General features: G+C 47.9%; 1 protein-coding gene across 1 annotated transcript in view; it reads right to left on the bottom strand.

The window, feature by feature from the left end:
- SNTG2 (syntrophin gamma 2) overlaps nucleotides 1-19,193 on the bottom strand; it is a 339,157-nt gene extending 319,964 nt beyond the window's left edge. Inside the window, exon 1 of the mRNA XM_088026250.1 lies at nucleotides 19,140-19,193. Coding sequence (XP_087882376.1) covers nucleotides 19,140-19,193 — 54 coding nt within the window. The remainder of the gene's footprint in view (nucleotides 1-19,139) is intronic.
- Between the last annotated feature and the right edge of the window lie 1,790 nt (nucleotides 19,194-20,983).

The raw sequence follows: 20,983 nt of genomic DNA, 5'->3' as shown, positions 1-20,983 counted from the left end.
AAACTGAGGGTTCTAGAGGGCAGGGGGTGGGGGGATGGGTTAGCCTGGCGATGGATATTGAAGAGGGCACGTTCTGTGTGGAGCACTGGGTGTTATGCCCAAACAATGAATCATGGAACACTACATCAACAACTAATGATGTAATGTATGGTGTTTAACATAACAATAAAAATTAAAAAAAAAAGGAAGGGAATTGAGAAATAGACACCAAAAACAAAAAGCTCATACTGTCTAGACCAGAAGAGTTGGAGCCAGTGACCCCAGCAAAGGGAGAAGAAATTCAACCCTAACTGTGGAGCCTGTTTATTTCACTAGCCCTAGAGAGGATTCATCTGTTTGCCCTTGTCTTCTCTCAGTCTATGGATTAGGACCTGGTGTAGGGGATATGTAGAAAATGAAGTAACTTGGAACTTTCCTCATGGCTCAGTCTTGTGAAACGTCAGCTCAGCAGGAATAAGATACTTGTGCTGTTATGGTCGTGGGATGACTGCCCAGGACACGCAGGTGGGGGCAGCCAGGTCCCTACAAATACTGTAAGGTGGGCGTTCTCCTTAGGAGCTGCAGGATTTGTCTAAAGAGCTGGGTTTTCTTTCTTTTTTCTCTTTTTTAAAGATTTTTATTTATTTATTTGACAGAGAGAGAGCACAAGCAGGCAGAGCGGCATTCACAGGCAGGCTCCCAGGGGAGCTGGGTGTGCAGGGTGCTGGCGCAGGCTTGGGGTCCGCACGCCGGCAGGGAGGGCGAGGGGAGACCCACAGGGTTCCTGCGGGGTTCCTGGGCAGGTGGGTTCCGACAGCTTTGCACTGACCCCCAACAGAAGGCGTGTGACCTTGAGACAGTCCCTTTATTGCACTGAGATGACCTTGCGGGGCTGAGGGCTGAGCCCCAAGCAACGTCCCGCTGGATCATGTTTAGTGAGTGTTTTGTATGTGCTCAAAACTACTAGTTTCTTTTGGTTTGGTGTTTTAAGTGTAGACCGTGAGATAATTGTGTTCACGTTTCCTGTATCTTTGCATATTTTTGCATTAGTGCGCTGAGTTAGTTTCACTTGTAATATATGGACTTAGCAGAATGCATTTATGCATCATTGGTAATTCAACAAATTGTCATCTATCACATTTTTTATACCCAAATTGTTGAACTGCTTTTATTTTTATACCAAAAAATAATTTGTGAAAGTAGTAATGCTGTTTTCCCATCTCATGGAGTCATTCAATTTCACTAGTTTTACAAAAGTCATTGTAATGAAGGTTACAGATGAGAAAATATAAATGAGAGAAATTTACAGATGAGGGAAAACTCTATGCATGTCCCTTACCGTGTTTGTTTTTCTGATGAAAACAGAATTTATATACCCTGTGATTCTTATTTGTTACATGCTGTAATTGGTGGGATGTGTCTTGCAGTTCTCATGTCCACACTCACACACACTCACACGCCCATGCACATGTGCGTGTATGTGCACACACACTCACATGAACACACACTGCCTGCAGGTTACACTTCACATAAACTGTTTGTGGAACAGTCACTCTTTTCCACATTGGAATGGCAGCTTCCTTACCACCACGGCAGAGTTCGGTGGCATGAAAGACAGGGTGGGACACGAGGGTGAACATAGCCCTTCATGGAAAAGCTATGCACACCAACCTTGAACAGAGAGTATATGCACGGCCCTCACCGACAGGTACAGCAAGATGGACTCTAAGGATGAGCAATCCAACCACAGCAGCCTCCAGCACTCACTACAGAACCATCCAGAACCCTGTAGCACTCATTCCAGAACTCTCCAGAAACTTCCCAAACCCTCTGGGACTCTCCAGAACCCCCCTTAACACCCCAGATCACTCTGGAACCATCTGGAACTGTCCAGAACCCACCAGATCCCTCTGGAAGTTTCCAGAACTCTCTAGAACCTTCCAGAATCCCTTCCCAGAATCCTCCAAAACCCTTCAGAACCCTCAAGAACTCTCCAGGAGCCTCTGGCATGTTGGCCTCTATTCTGTGCCCCCCTTTCCTTTCAATAACTCTAGAGAGTGAAGCAACATTCCTGGTTTTGCCTCTTTTCTTTGAATACTGAGTAATTACAAACAAGGATTTATTTCAGGACCTAAAGCCCTTTGTTTAACCCATCCTGACTCCACTGGCCACAGCCCTGGACCTATGGCTTTCACTGGACACGTGTATAATCACCTTTAATACATACGTATATATTCATAGGTAGTATATGTCATTAAAATAGTTTTGAACATTAAACACATGGAATAATTCTGTGTGTTTTGTGTGACTTGCTTATTCACCCCTTACTTGTGTCATTGCCATTTATCCATGTTGATGAATGCATCTGTCATTCTGTCCTTTCCACAGTTGGACATGCCCCACCACTTTGAATCACAGTGGGTTCCGAGCCTGGTTGGGGTAAAGACGTGAAGTCCTTACAGGGAATCAGCACTCACAGAGGCAGGGGCAGGCACAGCCCCAGGAGGGCTGTGTGTGGGGCGCAGGGCAGGGGCGGGGCAGGTGCAGAGAGAAGGCATGAGAGCCAGAGCATCCTGGTGGTTGTCGGATCCTCTGCTGTGTAAGAGGCTGGAAATATCCCAGGAAAATATACGAACACTGTCTTCAAATCACAGAAATCTTACTGGCCAGGCCATGAGTTTGGTTTTACTCCACCATGAAAAACTGTGTTCTTAAAAAAAGTGTGGTAACTTTCAGAGCTGTGTCTCTCCTCAGACCCTGCCAGCGAGGCCGGCTGGTGGGCTTGAGCAGTAAAGGCTGCTGCGTGAGCTTCAGTGAGGACAGGAGGGACCAGGCTGCTTGGAGACTTACCTGAACCAGGTGTTAAGAGGACCTGGCAGGTGTAGGCTACAAAGCGAGGGTCTTCCCGAACCACAGGCATGGGCTGCCTGAGGCAGCAGGGCCAAGCCGATAGCACTGCCCTATCCTTCGTTCGTCCATTCTAGGAGGACGGTGAGTTTAGATTTCAATTATCTGAGTTCAGTTTGCAGTAAAATTTATGTATGCAGACACATCTAGACAATCGTCCTAAGAACTTGAGTCTTATCCACAGATGTCAGCTCTGGATGTAAATCGGTGACTCATCTCAGCCACACTGTTCACAATGAGGAGAGTTTCTGTTCCCCTGCTTCCCGGCCATGCTCTTGGGTAAGATTTCTTTGGATTGGATTTGAATTCCTTCAGTAAACCCCGCCACTTCATCAACATTATTCCACCTGGGAAGGCTAGGGCTGGGTGTTATTGATTTAAGAAATGAATTTCTTGTCTGTCAGACGTGATACTGTGATTTTTTAATCTTTGTTTAGAATGTGGAAAAAAGTTAACATCCAGATTATGATACAATGTAATTCATATCAACAGATCACTGTCTTCAGGCATTGCTACATGGAAATAAAACACATACATGAAATAGGATGCCTTTGTTGGGAATATGGAAAATGATTGGGAATTAAGAAGTTCCAACAAGGGAATTGCTAAGCTTGATCTGAATATGAGCATGGGGCAGTCATTTTTTTAACGTTAGAGATGTGCATTGTTTATACTTTTATAATAATAAGACTAGTTGTAACTCCATGACTTTTTAATTTGCTCGAGGCAATGAGTGCACATCTTAAGCCCCCTTGCTAACCAGCGACTCTCCTGGTAAGTGTGAGGACACTGCAGACAGGCCCTCTGGGGAGGGTGGTGGGTGTAGGAAGAGCGTAAGTCTGGGAGCCTGAGGTGCGCGAGAAAGGCACCTTCCCCGGAGAGACCTGCCCAAGCCGGCTGGACACTCCCTGGATCCTGCCTGTCCAGTGTTCATATCCCCCTGTTTAAACTATGTCTTCTTGGGGCGCCTGGGTGGCTCAGTCGTTAGCGTCTGCCTTCGGCTCAGGTCATGGTCCCAGGGTCCTGGGATCGAGACCTACATCGGGCTCCCTGCTCCATGGGAAGCCTGCTTCTCCGTCTCCCACTACCCCCTGCTTGTGTGTCTCTCTGTCAAATAAATAAATAAAATTAAAGAAAAATAAACTATGTCTTCTTATGCTCCCTTGAAAATAAATACAGTTAAATTCATGTCACAGGACTGATAATTAAATGACCTAATACTGTAGAACACTGCATGGATCTGTTTTATACTCTATTGGATGTGCAGGAGATGCACACAAGATTGTAAGCAGTAAAAGTAAACACTTACATTCCTATATCATCGATTCAAATCCACCTGACTGATGCTTAATAGAGGCCAGTGATGAAATAAATGAATAAGCAATCCAAATACCAGGAAAATACAATGATAGTTTACTGGAAAAGCTATTGTAAATTTCTGCTGGATTCTTTTTCATTGCCTTTATTCCAGAAATGTTTAAGTGATAAGAAATGCCAGACGTTACTGTGGAGGAAGCCATCTGTTGTTTGCTGGAAATGCTCTCCCAGGGACACACACAGCCTCTTTACCTCACCCTCTGTGTTCTCTGGACACTGAGCTGCTGTACCAAGTAACCCACCAATATTTCTGATGTAGAATTTACTCATCCTTTACATAATGGTCACAAGATAATGAGACTGGTTTTAGGAAATGACTGGTGAGCATGAGTATTTTTCACTCACTGTCTACACTGTTGTGTTCCGATGCCACTGTCCACACAGAGATAAGCTCTTTTACACAAGTTATTATTCCACAAATTATAGTTAGTGTCCCCTAAAATGTGTCATACTTCATGGAATAAAGAAAATGCTCCATTTAAAATCGTTACATGGAAGAGTAATGTATTCTTAGTATCTATTACCTTGTAGCTATATAATAAGATCATAAAAATTTAATGCAATAGTTACATTGTTCTTATTTTTCTTTTGAAATTCATATTGACAATAAAATAGTGACAAGGGATTTTACTCTTTTCTTTAAAGTTTAACAAGCACAGGAGCCGTGGATTATAACCAAAGGGATACAAGGGGGATTTCACCTTTTAAAAGAAGAAAGATGAAATCACGGCCTGGGTGGTATTATAATGACACACTTTCAGGAGTCACGCACCTCCAGTCCACGCAGAGCGGCTAGCCAGTGGCCCAGCCAGCGCTGGAAGAGAGTCCAGCGAGGAGCGTTGGCATGGGAGGCTCGTCTTCCCAGTGTAATTCACACGGGCTCCTTATGTGTCCACCTGGAAGACCAGGGCCTGCTGTGAATCTGCCCCCCCCCCCGGGGGAGACTGGGGCACCCCGTGGAGGATGACAGCACAGGGGAAGGGCCTGATGAGGGGCTTCCTCACTCCCCTGCCACTTCACATGGATGGGCAGGGACGGGGAGCTGTTTGTGTGGCTAAGGCCAGGGTAGGGAATGGGAGTCCTTGGGGCTGCCCAGGGCCAGAACCCAGGAGATGCTCATGTGCAGAGAACCAGACACGGTAGGACTTAGAGGGGGTTTTGGCCAGTGGGGGCCCCTCAGGCTGCTGCCCTGATCGTGGCAGTGTTGGCCCTGGGGTGTCGGCCAGTTCAGAGGACCCCTGCCTGGCCCCCATTCTGGTGGCATCATGCTGGTGGACAGGGAGTTCTCTGCTGCCCACTGGCTCCCACAGGTGTCTAGTGCCCAAGACATGCTCCCAAAAAGCCAGGCCACTGTCCAGCTGTGTGTCCACAGAGGAGGGGCAACAGGGCTTGGTGGGGATCAGGATTTTGGTGCACCACCATGTTGGAGGTGTTCCTACCTGTCAACGGGCTAACCTGGGAGAGGCCTGTGTAATGAGGCACAGCTCCGCTGCAGCCAGGGGTACCCCCTCCACCCGTGCTGAGGCAGTTCTGGCTGTCCACAGTGGGCGAGATGCTGTCAGCATGTCAAGAAGCCCGGGCGGTGGTCAGTGCAGCCTCCAGAGGACTCGAGCAAGGCCATCCAGAGCTAGTGGCTGTGGGAGTCCAGGGCCGTGTGGTCTGTGCCGGACGTGACTGCTTTCTCCAAGTCAGGACTGTGGGCAGCAATCCGTGTGGTGTGGAGAGCCACTGAGAGCCTGGCCCCGAGCCATTCGGGTACAGGAGGTACAGACCCAGGCCCCTCACCCTATTGCTCCCCTGCCCCCTGGGACAGACCGCTGTGGCCACTGGGGTCGCCATGGGGAATGTCATTGTTCCCACTCAGAAGACCCCCAAGTCAGGTGGATCCAGATGGGGTGGAGGTCCTCGCAGGGGCTGACACATAGGGCTTCCCAGAGGCCTTCCTCACCAGGCCCCCAGACCCGGAGCGAGGCTGCCAGACACCCCGGGGGCATGGCAGTGACTTGGGGGTAGGACACGATGGCCTATGGCAGCCTGTTTGGAGTACCATCCTGAGGAGCCAGCACACAGTTTGGTGAGGCTGGTGTGTAAGACAGGCTGCTCTCAGGCCCTGGACACCAGGCAGGGGACGGCCCCCTGCAGGCCTGCTCTGGCTGCCACTCACTGAGCTTCCAGAGGGCACTGGAGGGGGCCAAGCTCGGGCCTGTGGGGCAGTGCGTGGGCCCCAGGAGGCAGCCCCAGAGTTCTGGGGACTGTGCCAGGGCAGGGCCTCCCTGCGACTCCTCCAAACACAGAGCAGGGAGAGAGCATGTCCACACAGAGCCCTCCACCAACGCATACGAGCCGGGCCACTCCTCAGCTCCAGACTCAGCACATCTCCCTGATTAGAGGCTTCTGGGGAGGGCTAGTGGCATCGTCCTCAGGAGTATGGATGCAACTGCTTAACGGTGCCAGCAACCTGAGCCCAGCGCTGCATAAATGCTCTGGTTTGACATTCGAGTGAAATTAACGGAACATCATACTAAGGGCTTATGAAGATAAACCAGGCAATCATCTCCATAGATGCAGAAAAACATTTGACAACATTCAACAGAAAGCCTCTCAGCAAACAAGGCATACAAGGGAATGCCCTCTCCTCCGAGGGGCCTTCAGGACGAGCTCGCTGGTGGGGTGCAGATGAGGAAGGGCGGGAGCTCTTGGGATGGGGCATCCCATCCGGCAGCCACGTGCGAGCAAGGCCGGGACCGCCTCGTGAGTTCAGCGGGGGTGCGGGATGGACCGTCACTACATATAATTCAGCGGGGGTGCGGGATGGACCGTCACTACATATAATTCAGCGGGGATGCGGGATGGACCGTCACTACATATAGTTCAGCGGGGGTGCGGGATGGACCGTCACTACATATAGTTCAGCGGGGGTGCGGGATGGACCGTCACTACATATAATTCAGCGGGGGTGCGGGATGGACCGTCACTACATATAGTTCAGCGGGGGTGCGGGATGGACCGTCACTACATATAATTCAGCGGGGGTGCGGGATGGACCGTCACTACATATAATTCAGCGGGGGTGCGGGATGGACCGTCACTACATATAAATAAGCTGAGTTTCTATATGATGGCAGCAAACGGTTGGAAATGTGAAGTAGAAGCCTCCCTGAGAATACCCGAATGTGAGGTGTCCGTGTGAGGTCTACGTCTGCTTCTGCGGGGGACTGTTTTGCACACAGCAGCGCTGACCCTCCGCACTGGAGGGCAGGGCCCTACCTGTGAATTTACTGCCGAAGTGTGCCTTCCGCCTGAGCCCAGACAACCTCCGTGATGCACCTCGCTGCTGGCTTTTTGGCCACACCTGCTCTGACAAAGCGCCCACATCCCCATGGCCCAGGGAGACCACCCCAGCGCGGGAGCTCTGTTTTAGCTATTCCTGTGTCCTGAGTGGCTTTTTTATCTCCACTCTTTGTAGATCTAATTTTCCTGAAAGTCTCTGCCATTATTTGTCATCTACAGGACACACACCTGTGTGCCATTATGCGATTGTTTAGACATATTTAGTTTTTATGTCAGGAAAAAAATAGTTTTGAATTAAGAACTACAAAGTAATGAAACAATTTAAAACTTAGACACAATTCTAAAGTCGAGGGTGAAAATATCAACAGTAAAATGTGAAATTAAATAAACTCATGAGTTTCCTTACTTCATTCACTATGTTAATCATAGTAAGTTATTTGAATTGGAATAGAGCTGAATCCCTTAACATTTTTTAAAAAAATTATTTAAATTCAATTTAGTTAACATATAATGTATTTCTTTTTTAATTTTTTTATTTTTTAATTTTATTATGCTATGCCAGTCACCATACGATACATCATTAGTTTTTGATACACTGCTCCACAATCCATTGTTTCCATATAACACGCAGTGCTCCACGCAGAACGTGCCCTCCTTAATACCCATCACCAAGCTAACCCATTCCTCACCCCCCTCCCCTCTAGAACCCTGTTTGTTTCTTGGAGTCCATAGTGTCTTATGGTTCATCTCCCCCCCCCGATCTCCCCCCTTCATTCTTCCCTTCTTTCTCCTAATGTCCTCCCTGCTGTTCCTTATGTTCCACATATAAGTGAAACCATATGATAATTGACTTTCTCTGCTTGACTTATTTCACTTAGCATCATCTTCTCCAGTCCCATCCATGTTGATGTGCAAGTTGGGTATTCATCCTTTCTGATGGCTGAGTAATATCCCATTGTATATATGGACCACACCTTCTTTATCCATTCGTCTGTTGAAGGGCATCTCAGCTCTTTCCACAGTTTGGCTATTGCGGACATTGCTGCTATGAACATTGGGGTGCATATGGCCCTTCTTTTCACTACATCTGTGTCTTTGGGGTAAATACCCAGGAGTGCAATTGCTGGGTCATAGGGTAGCTCTACTTTTGAATTTTTGAGGCACCTCCACACTGTTTTCCCAAGTGGCTGTACCAACTTGCATTCCCACCAACAGTGTAAGAGGGCTCCCCTTTCTCCACAACCTCTCCAACATTTGTTGTTTCTTGCTTTGTCCATTTTTGCCATTCCAACTGGTGTAAGGTGGTATCTCAATGTTTTGATTTGAATTTCCCTGATGGCTAATGATGATGAACATTTTTTCATGTGTCTGTGAGCCATTTGTATGTCTTCTTCAGAGAAGTGTCTTTTCATATCTTCTGCCCATTTTTTTGACTTGATTATTTGTTTTTTGGGTGTTGAGTTTGAGAAGTTCTTTATAGATCTTGGATACCAGCCCTTTATCTGTAGTGTCATTTGCAAATATCTTCTCCCATTCTGTGGGTTGCTTCTTTGTTTTGTTGACTGTTTCCTTTGCTGTGCCCAAGCTTTTTATCTTGATGAAGTCCCAAAAGTTCATTTTTGCTTTTGTTTCACTAGCTTTTGGAGATGTATCTTGAAAGAAGTTGCTGTGGGTGATGTCTAAGAGGTTACTGCCTAAGTTCTCCTCTAGGATTTTGATGGATTCCTGTCTCACATTGAGGTCTTTCATCCATTTTGAGTTTATCTTTGTGTATGGTGTAAGAGAATGGTTCAGTTTCATTCTTCTGTATATAGCTGTCCAATTTGCCCAGCATCATTTATTGAAGAGACTGTCTTTTTACCATTGCATGTTTTTAACTGCTTTGTCAAAGATTATTTGACCATAGAGTTGAGGGTCCATATCTGGGTTCCCTAATCTGTTCCAATCTGTCTGTTTTTGTGCAAGTACCATGCTGTCTTGGTGATCACAGCTTTGTAATATAGCTTGAAATCAGGCAACGTGATGCCCCCAGCTTTGTTTCTCTTTTTCAACATTTCCTTGGCGATTTGGGGTCTTACAATGCAACTATAGAAAGAGAAATTAGAGAAATGATTCCATTTACAATAGCACCAAAAACTGAGATGCCCTTCAACAGATGAATGGATAAAGAAGATGTGGTCCATATATACAATGGAATATTACTCAGCCATCAGAAAGGATGAATACCCAACTTTTACATCAACATGGATAGGACTGGAGGAGATTATGCTAAGATACCTCGGAATAAACCTAACCAAAGAGGTAAAGGATCTATACTCTAGGAACTACAGAACACTCATGAAAGAAATTGAAGAAGACACAAAAAGATGGAAAAATATTCCATGCTCATGGATTGGAAGAATAAACATTGTTAAAATGCCTATGCTACCCAGAGCAATCTGTAACTTCAATGCCATCCTGATCAAAATTCCAATGACATTTTTCAAAGTGCTGGGAACAAGCAATGCTAAAATTTGTATGGAATCTGAATCCCTTAACATTTTGAGAACTGAAAATATGGGGACATTTGTCATCCTGCAAATGCATTACTTGGAGCACTTTCATAAGTGCCTGCACATTTAATAATAAGGAGGGAACGTTAGCTGGAATTAAAATGTACTTTTGCCCTTGATTGTGAAGCTGGAGCTTCTGCTGGCTTTGCCCATGAGAGATGAGCCCACCATGCGTCATTACAGCTGAGGTGCTGACTCAGAAGCTGCTGGTAATTAAAGCTTACCGGGTGTTATAATAATTATCTCCTTCATAGATTTTTTTTTAATTCACTATGCCACTTCTGAATAACGAAAGGGCTTTAAAACCTAGTGAATAATCAGACATTGTGAAATCAGAGGTGAGCCCACAACTCTTGTTTTGATTCATGCTAAATATTCATTTCATGTCAACCAGATTTCTAAGTCATATGCACTTGCTGTCAGAATTTTCAGGAACAATAACCAAAAAAAAAAGGGCTTTCCCTCCTCCAAATGCACTGGGTTTTCTCAGACACAGTGAAGCACAGAGTTGGGAAGGCATTACCCATTAATTAGCTAATTAAGACAAAATGCCTTCTTTTGAGAAGAAAATGCCCTGCACTGGCTGTGGAAATATGATTCCTTCCCTGGAAGTTCTGGTAAATTTCACCTGCATTTCCATCAGTGTGAGGAAGAAGAAGTGATTTTAATGATCTCATGCCAGGGAGCTGAGGGAGCGATGTGCCTGGTGAAAGCCCTGACAGGGTATGAGGCTGAGGCCATGCTCACCGTGGTCACATCTTCAGCATCCCTGGGACATGCTCCCACTGGACTCAGCCATCAAGACCCCCACGTCCATTGTGTAACTAGTCAGCTTTCTAAAGCACAAAGTGACCACATCCCTCCCTGGATCCAGTGTCCAGGTGAGCTGGGCTTGCAAAGGGGGTTATGGGGGGGGTGGTTCTGTGCCAGGTCTCTGCATACCTGTGAACTCCAGTTTATACCTGCTGCTGCCCCACGTGAGCTCCTGCCTTCCTTCGAAATAGTTACTAAGCACCCAAACAGCTTTACTGAACACCAAATCAGGTGCTGGGGATACAGAGGTGCACCGGGCACATATAGACCCATTGTTCACAGTCTAGTGTGGTATGTGGACAAACAGATCCTGATTTCATCCAGTGGCAATTGCCATGGATACAAGCACTTCTTACAAATCAGTTCATATGTGATCAAGACTATCTGAAGTGCAGGAGTCTTTCTAATTAACAAAGATAATATTTTTGTATTTAACTTGACATGTCAAACTATTTAGAATATTTTAACTTAAACCCTTAAAATGTGTGCCTACAGCCTGACATTGAGCAAGAAAAATTTTAACCAGTAAATAAAGTAAAATATTACATATATATATATGTATATTTAACTGAAAGTGAGAAGACAGGTGGTTTATATTTGAAACTAATTCATAAATGGGTCTAGATTTCCCCTGGTGTGAATTAAAAATTGAGGTGCTGGACGAGTTTCTTCGGGCTCCCCCTGGGGCTGTGCCCAGACAATCGGTGAGACAGCAGAGTTGAGATGCACATTTAAGGGGAGAGAACGCGCAGGTGGGAACAGCGATAAAAACATTTCCCGTTTGAGGACTTAACTTACTTCACTGGGACACTGATGTACTTGAGTCCCTCCGCATTCTTTTTTTTTTAATTAAAAGTTCAATCCAAATAAAATAAAAAGTATAATCTAAAAAAAAAAGTTCAATCCAATACAAAGAATTTGTATCTGAACCAAAGTTTCAGGAACTGAAACATTAATGCCTACAGTTGTGGCTGCTATGAAGCCGGAACCATGTAGCTAATGGGAGGGTGCACCCCTCAATGGGCAGAGCCTTGCTCCAGCAGCTGCATAAATAAATGCATCTGAGGTGCCCGGGGCCAGATCTTCCTCATCACTGAGGGGAGCCATGGGGAATCTTGAGAAATGCATGTATATGATATGATTAAAGTGGATTTGTTAGTAAAATCAGAACAAAATACTTTAATGGGCACTGAAATGATCGTTAGCATTATTTTTCCAGTACTTCCAAGAACAACATAAAAAATGGCCTTATCTAGGGGACCTGTTTAAAATGGAGGAAAATATACATAGTTAAAAAAATTAGTGAGTTGGAGCTGGTTTTAGATGGCTCTCCTCCGTGAAAGATTGAGTTTCTTTCCTGTGTCTCCAGCCCACGTGACAGGTTTGCCTTTGAACTAGGCTATTTTAAGCTATTCAAGTCAATTACGTAAATAAGTTTCAACTCCTTGGGCTCTGTACTTCTGTTTTCTTCTACTGATTTCTATTATTTGCCAAGTACTGGATTTGGTTTGCATTTCTTTTCTTTGTGATTTAAATTGTACTTAGGGGCACCTGGGTGGCTCAGTCTGTTGAGCATCTGAGTCTTGGTTTCTGCTCACGGTCCTGGGATCAAACCCTGTGTCAAGCCCCAGGACGAGCTCCACGCTCGACGCAGAGTCTGCTTGAGTTTCTCTTTCCCTCTGCCTCTGCTCCCCTCCCCTGCTCTAAAATAAACAAATCTTTAATAAGTCAACAAACAAACGAATAAATAAATAAATAAATTCTACTTAAATATTTCTTGAATTACATTTCCTTTATTGTCAATAATATAAATTTGACTTCAATTTGCTAACATATTTCATTTACTATTAAAACAAAGAAAAAGATAGGATCATACATCTCCCCTCTTTCATGCTGTTTTTCCCAACATTTCATACTGTTTTTCTTCCTTCTCTTTGATCCTTCTCCCCTCTTCTGTTGTTATAATCTGAGGTCGGAATGTTCATATTTGTTACAAAATAATTATAGATGACATACCTTCTGCAGCATGAAATATTTGCAACATTTTCTTTCAGCTTTATAATTATATTTAGACTAACATATTAGATTTAACACAATTTTTAACTTATCTTAAAACTCACTATCATTCAATTTGTAGCATGAATATTCTATTTATGTGTTCTTATATACTCTTCAACTTCTGTGTTCTAGAATATACCTTGAAGCATTTTTCCTTGAAAAACCACATGGATAGAGCATATTTTGAAAACTTTCTAAAACTGAGAGTCTTTCTATTATATATATACATGAACCATGCCAAACACTTGACAACAGTATCTTAAACCTTCATATGCAGAAAAATTATTTGAAGGAATTGATGTAAGTGTGGGTCTGAGTTTCACTTAGAAGCTGATGGAAATGATGTGGGAAGATGGACATGTTCAGAAAATATCCCAGACAGTTTGGACTCAAAGTGTCTCTCCCTTAGAAAATGTGATTTCCCCAGGGTCAGGGTCGCTTCCCAGCTGGATGGCCCCAAAGTTAGGTAGATTCTGACCATGAATCTTTACAAAGACATCCACCTGACTGCCTCTAAAGATATTACTATCTCTTCTGGTGCAGCTGAGTCTGGAGCTTGACATCACATTCCACCATTTAGTAACAGTGAAACCTTGGGGAAATTGCTGTAAGTTGCCAAACTCAAGCACAAGAAAAGGAATATCCCACAGTAGGTGGTTCCAGGATGTAAAGAGCTCAGCAGGTTTTCTGGCTCAAAGAAGCTCCTCACTGATTGTAGTGGTTATGATTACTGTGACATCATGGAATCAGAAGTATGATGAGCTAATTGTACATGGAAGAGCAGGTGTTGAGTGGAAGAGCAGGTGCTGAGTGGAAGAGCAGATGCTGAGTGGAAGGGATGGTGTTGAGTGGAAGGGCAGGTGGTCAGTTGAATGGCAGGTGTTAGTGAAAGGCCAGGTGTTCAGTGGAAGGGCAGGTATTAGTGGAAGGGCAGGTATTGAGTGGAAGAGCAGGTGTTCAATGGAAGGGCAGGTGTTGAGTGGAAGAACAAGTTTTGAGTTGAAGAGCAGGTGTTAGTGGAAGGGCTGGTGTCGAGTGGAAGGGCAGGTGTTGAGTGGAAGGGCAAATGTTCAGTGGAAGGACAGATGTTCAGTGGAAGGACAGGTGTTCAGTGGAAGAGCAGGTGTTGAATGGAAGGGCAGGTGTTAGTGGAAGGACAGGTGCTGAGTGGAAACCAGGTGTTGAGTGGAAGGACAGGTGTTAGTGGAAGGACAGGTGCTGAGTGGAAGCCAGGTGTTGAGTGGAAGGACAGGTGTTAGTGGAAGGGCAGATGTTGAGTGGAAGAACAGGTATTAGTGGAAGAGCAGATGTTAGTGGAAGAACAGGTGTTAGTGGAAGGGCAGGTGTTAGTGGAAGGGCACGTGTTAGTGGAAGGGCAGGTGTTGAGTGGAAGGGCAGGCGTTAGAGGAAGGGCAGGTGTTAGTGGAAGGGCAGGTGTTAGTGGAAGGGCAGGTGTTGAGTGGAAGAACAGGTGTTAGTGGAAGAGCAGGTGTTAGTGGAAGGGCACGTATTAGTGGAAGGGCAGGTGTTGAGTGGAAGGGCAGGCGTTAGAGGAAGGGCAGGTGTTAGTGGAACAGCCAGTGTTAGTGGAAGGGCAGGTGTTAGTGGCAGGGCAGGTGTTAGTGGAAGAACAGGTGTTAGTGGAAGGGCAGGTGTTAGTGGAAGAACAGGTGTTGAGTGAAGAGCAGGTGTTAGTGGAAGAGCCTCAGTTAGGTACAGCACAGTCACACAAATCTGGAGAAGAACAGGTTTTGGGACATTAATACTTGGCTTCCCCTGACCTGCATTTGCTCTAAGATCCCTCATTAACCAGTCACTCATCCACCTTAAACTGGAGGAGGCTTCAAGCTCTTTCTCAAAGTTACACAAATCGGTGCCGTTCCCTGGAGCTTGAGCACCTGGTTTAACCATGGCGTTCGGTATTCTTTATGCTAAACTCAGGATTTGAGACCTATTTTGGTCGTGGTGCTACCTAAGAAACTAGAAATACCAGTACACTGTATGGTCCTAATCCATATTCAACTGTGGTTGTCAGTGGATGAACTCTGAACTGGTCGTTTTGTGCACACCACTTCCGGTGGACTTGCCTTCTCTGCTTGCAGTGGGCTGTCATCCACTATTCACTCCTCCCGTGCTGCCCAGTACTTTGTATATCTAATTAGGTCCTTTACGGATTCCAGGCAGAGGACCCCAGCCTTCTGCTCCGAAGACACACAAGATCTCACAGACTTAAGCGATCGATCCCTTTCCTTCTAGAAAGATGATACCCATAAAATGGAATTCTAGAGCACGTCACTCTTGAAGTATTAATTCTCTTTTTCAATATAATTGCTGCCACATACACCGATGAAGTAAAAGTGGTACAAATCCGCTCCTAAGGATCAATCACAGGGGCCGGCTGAGAGTGAGTCGGTGCAGGGTCCCCAGCCCGACTGGTGCTGGAGGCAGAGGACCGTCCCTGCGATGCTGAATCCAGCTCTGGCCTCGCGTTCTGACCCGGGTTTCTCTGCTGCGTCTTCCCAGAGCCCTTCTCTCCCACGTGGCTCTGACTTCAGTTGTCCACTGGGATCAAGGCTGCACTTGAGGAAATGTGGTGACAACTCCTGCCCTGGGTTGGCTAAGCTGCTCTTGTCTGCAGCTGGGGCTAGACAGGGCCTTGGGAGGTGCCGTCTCTGGCTCCTCGTTGGGCGGCCCTGCGGTTCCCCCCCCACCCTGTGCAGACTGCCTCTCCCATGGCCTGTCCAGGCCTTGCCCCATCTCAGACACACTCTTCAGTGTTCATGCATAATCCTGTCTTCAGCCCAACCTCCCAACTGTTCCAGGAATAGGGGTGTTGACTTGCCATTAAATTCAATATTTAAATAGCAGAACCACAATTTTCATGGATAATTTTATTTTTAGCATGAGGCTATTAAATAGTCCATCAAATTGATTCAGTTGGAAGACAAATGATTATGTAACTGATGAGCCGCGAGGCATGTAAGTAATGTGAGCTGTGAGGACATGTGAACGCCCATGTCTGAGGGTCGCTGAGCAGCAACCATTTCCCAGAGCACAGAGGTCAGTGCCTCCAGGGAAGGTGCTGCAGACCCTCGGGGCTGGAAGGCGATCCCGCTGGCTGGCCCAGAGTTGAAAGGGTTTCGGCCGACCGACTCTCATGGACGAAAGTCTCACTTGCCGGTGAGTCAGACGCTGGTTTACCAGCCTGTGCGGAGGAAAGACGCAGAACTGGGGCAGTTGTCCTGTGCGGAGATCCCTCTCTAGGCCCGACACTGTGTTTATTCACTCATCATTCCTCGTTCATCAAACGTTTATGTGCATATGCAGGTGTGTGGGTGTATTTGGTGAACAAGACAGAGAAGCTGCCCTTCGTGAGTCCAGTAGGAGAGATAAGCACTTGGGAAAGGAAGAATCCACCCATGTCCTGGGGGGGTGCTTCGGGAGGAAGCACCGTCAGCTCTGGGAGGTCAGGAAGGCCCAGTCAGTGGGTGGGCAAGGGTGGTGAGGCCGGGCACAGGGCTGAACCGGGTGGGGCCAGAGGGGAGGCTGCGGGCGTGTGCCAGAAGCAGCCCGGGCCCACCGTGCTGACTCTGCTTTGAGCAGTGGGAGGTTTTCGGTTTGGGGATAGGGGTGCAAAGGCCCCTTGGTGGGAAAGAGACCTCAGTGCTTGGGGGCTAGACAGGCGGCCGCTGGGCCGACGCGGATGGAGGAACAGGAGGCTGTGGGCCGTGGAAAAGGAGGGAAAGGCATGTTGTACAGACTTTCACTCTCCTTTTCTTTACTGACCCTTAAAACGCTTTCCCCCTATTTCTTTGTTGTTGAAAAGTCCTTTTTTCTCCTAAGCTAAGCTAGAACATCAAATCACTGAAAAGCTCCCTTGAGATCAAGGGTGAGCCTTCATATAACAGAAATGAAGCTGTTCACAGCATCTAAGTGCTCGTGGCCCCACTGCCCCGTGGCTGCTTCCTCCGTCTGGGTGGATGGCTAAGGGCACGGCTCCCTTCCCGCACGGTCTGAAGGCCACGGGCTGCTGGATGATGATGGGGGTGCCATCGGCATGATGCAGACACACGAGTCACGGGGACGGAACGTATCCAACAACACGCATTGTTGTGAGGATTGAGCTGAGGACTCCGGACACCACTCTCTGTCACGCGCGCAAGGCTCCCCTCCCTGGCGTTGACCCCCAGGGGCACCTCAGCCCTCCTGCCGCACCCCGTCTGGGCGCGGGATGCCACGCTCTCAGCCTCTGCGCCCAGACCCCTGCTGCCCAGCGGATCCGTGGGCGGCTGAAGCGGCAAGCCGTCTGAGGACCTGGGGCACGGATTCCCTCGCGGATCGGCTCCTGTGTTGTAGCAGATTACAAGCCGGCTTATTACCTCCCCTGTAATGATTAAAAAGCAATTAGGAAAAAGTCAATAAAGTTTGTATCCTTGGATGAAAGTTCAAAATATTCCGGATAGAAATGTGATTTTTGAATTTGCTGTCATTCAGACCCTGAAGAAAACCCTGAAATAAAGCACAGCACACTTACTCAGCCCGATCATCACGGGCGCGTCGCTCTGTGAGATTTAGTTCATGTTCAACTGCAACCGAAATAACCAGCCACAGTATAATTTGGAAAGAAATTAAATTATTTGATTTACACTAAAAGCAAAGATAGTAAATATTCCAAACCCCTCCCATCCTCGTCACCACACCTTACTATTACCCTCGTTCCAAGGTCACCCTTAGCATGCACCTGTTTGCAGAGCATTGTCCAGTGAGGTGCGTGCACACATCCTCCTGGGGTTCACGCCAGCAGCTCACGACAGGCCCTGGGGATGCATTCAGCACAGGCTGTGACTCAGGGCCTGACTGACGGCTTTGTTGACAGGCTTGGTTTATTAAAATTGTGGGGAAAAAAGTCTCAATGATGCACATCAGGCTTACAAGTGAATCATATCTTTAGCTATTTAAAATATCATGAAAAATTGAGGAAATACCTTTCACTTTTTGGAATCTCTTATCCAATCAGCAAAGAAAACCATCCATGAAGTTTGAGGGGCTACAGTTTAATGAATATAATTTGTATGAGAAGGAGAAATAGTTTATCCATTGGTCACACATTAGATTTAAATATAATTACTGGGCAGGGCGCCTAGGTGGCTTAGCTGGTTAAGTGTCTGCCTTCAGCTCAGATCATGATCCCAAGGTCCTGAGATCGAGCCCCACAACGGGATCCCTGCTCAACCTGCTTCTCCCTCTCCTGTTCCCCCTGGTCTCCCTCCCTCTGTCAAATAAATAAATAAATCTTTAAAATAAAAAAATAATTTACTGGGCAAAGAGTTAGTGGATTGAGTTCAACTTCACTTGTCAAATCATGGTTAAATTTAAGCACTAGGTTGGCTAAGGACAAGAGAGCTCAACAAAAATCAAGAAAAGCTTTCTGGGGGGACTAATTAGCCATCAGCATCTGCAAAAGCCACTTACAGTTTACAATTTATCATTAGTCACTCGTGTGCTGCACACACTTTACATTATACTTACATGCACGTAATTCGTCTCGGAACAAAACCACAGATATATTTTGAACATTTGACAGCAAACCTCTGCCGGATCTGCCCTGATTCTGGGGGTGATGACAGAGGTGACGGGGGGGCAAGGGGGCCCGGCTGGGACCATGGGGCAGTGGCCTGACCCGGGTGGGATCTCAGATTTCAGGCTGGGAGTAGACCAGATGCAACTCTAGTTAAACCAGAGCTAATGTTGCAGGAAACATGCCCTAAAGACTTGGGACAGCATGAAAAGCTCACTTGCCCCGATCTCTGGATAGGATCCCTGCTGGTGTTTTCATTCCGCATCCTTACAAGCAGGAATATGGAATTAGAGCTGCCTCTTCCCTCCCTGCCCTGTTGTGCTCCAGCTGACATAGCCAGGGTTCCAGAATTCTCACTCCAGGAACTGACTCGCCTTTTAAAACCAGGACCAATCCATTTCCGAGATGCAGACTCGCCCCGGGCTTGTCCCTCACCAGCCGAGCACCGGGCCCTTCCATCGATGTTTTGTGTCACGGTTTCTGGATACTGGCTTTTCTTTTTGTTTTATTTTTTCCTCTGTCACTGGGATTCTGTTTGGTTCCCTCAGCTGGAAACCCAGGCTCCCACCAGGGATTCCGCTCACGTCAGGGGACCGCCCGTCCTCGTGGCGGTGCTCTCGTGCGCTTTTCAGCCCCATCCGTGTCCCCGAGAGCAGGGATCTGTGGTCTGGGATGAATGGGCGCCAGAGCCTTCACTCCTCACCTGCAGGAAGACGATGCTGACAAAGCCACCCTGCTTCTGCTCGTGTTCATTTTGTTGGTGAGAACAACGTGAGAGAAGCTGTGCATCTGGGGTTCCCGTGAGGCCCTTGGCTAACAAAGTGCGAACCTTCTCTCCCACTTCTGTGCACCTGCTCTTCACGTCCAGTTCCTGGCTTGGCCTCTATCTGCCTCTCCTTCCCTTTCCAAGGCAGACCGGCTCCCCGAGGTCTGATGCCCTCTGCCTCCTCTGGGCCCTGCCCGCCACGGCCACCCTGGGCACCTGTCAGCCTCGAGTGCCCAGCTCCGGACAAGGCCAGTTAGACGTGCATGCCCGGCCTCACATACCCACCTGCTGCCTCTGGTCCTCACATGAGGCCTGTGTGGCTGGTGCCCTGTGGTGACCACTGGTCAGAGGTGGCCGACGACGCCGACAGAGGGAACCAGGTGGGAAGCCCCCGGCAGCTCATTTCGAAACCTCTGGTTGGTCCTATGCAATCCCAGGTCCCGCGTTGCCAGTGCAAATCCTACTCACACAGCAGGTAGCTGAGTCGGTCACCGGCCGCCTCCTCGCTCACACCCTGCTCACAACTGCCTCCGTCCACTCGATAAATAACGTTTTTTACCAGAAGATGCGAGCACAGGAATCTCAGAGTAGCTGGAGCATCTGAACCAGTGTCAGGCATGAGGCCCATCTCTGCCCTGCGTGGAAGCCGCTTGAGCAGAGCGACACAGAGCGGCTGGCTCCTCACCTGACTGTCGCTCACAGCGCCCCCTGCAGGTGGTCAGAGCCACTCCCAGTCCAGAGGGGAGGGCTCCGTGCGGAGCGGGCAGGTGACCTCTGCCGGGTCCCTCGGTGTGGAGTGGAACCAGGCAGGTGGCTTCAGAGCCTCCTGTCCATCCGCTGAGCCGTTGGCGGTCTGTTTCCTCCTCCCTTGGTCAGGGCCGAGAGCACGGCGCCTTGGAGGTGGAGCCAGAAAGAGGAAGAGTGCAGAGGCCCCTCCGCAGCCATGGAGAATGCTTTCACCTCGCTGTATGGTTGGGACTTTCTGAGTAAAGAGGTCTGGGAGCTGGGCTGGGAACAAAGCCAGGAGCTGGTAGGGGCTTGGAGCCTGAAGGACTGTGTTGACCCCCAGGAGGTCACAACCCCGGGCTCTGTGCTGAGATCCTCGGTCTCCATCCTGCTGGAGACGTTCGTCCCCCCTCCAGAGGGTGAGCGCTCGGGCTCTGCCTTCTCTGTCCAGGAGAACCTCCTCACTGCGGACACAGAGGCTGTCCCCCACAAACAGGAGCCCTGACCCATGAGCTGCCGCATGCAGGCCCCGTCACTGCGCCACCCCAGACAGGCGAGGCCGAGGGAGCGGTCCCAGCTCTGGTGTCTGCTCAGAGACCTCTTGTCTGTGTTCAGGATAAGGTGAGAAGCATGGTATCAAAGCTGATCACTGGCCCTCTGGGCTGAGGTGAGAAGTAAATGAAATAATCTGTGGGAACCACTCCTGGCTCTCAGCAGAGTAAGGCTTCACACAGTGCGGCCGCGGTTATGTTCTTCTGATAGGAAGACGGTGGGGCTCGTCCTGCACCCTCACTCAGGAAATGAGGCCACAGGTGCTAACGTTGCTCAGATGGCAGGGTCTGCGTCGCATGCACCCACCACCCCCCGCGCGCCGTCCTCCTTGTGGGCACGTGTGGCCCCACGACCGCTCCGAGGCACTCGGCTCCCAGGGCCGGC

Source organism: Eumetopias jubatus, unplaced genomic scaffold, assembly GCF_037043125.1.
Source record: "Eumetopias jubatus isolate StellerSeaLion01/CBP00866 unplaced genomic scaffold, mEumJub1_p1.0 scaffold_9, whole genome shotgun sequence".
Taxonomy (NCBI): Eukaryota; Metazoa; Chordata; class Mammalia; order Carnivora; family Otariidae; genus Eumetopias; species Eumetopias jubatus.
Note: the sequence above shows the minus strand (reverse complement) of the source record. Positions and strands in the feature narration are given on the sequence as shown.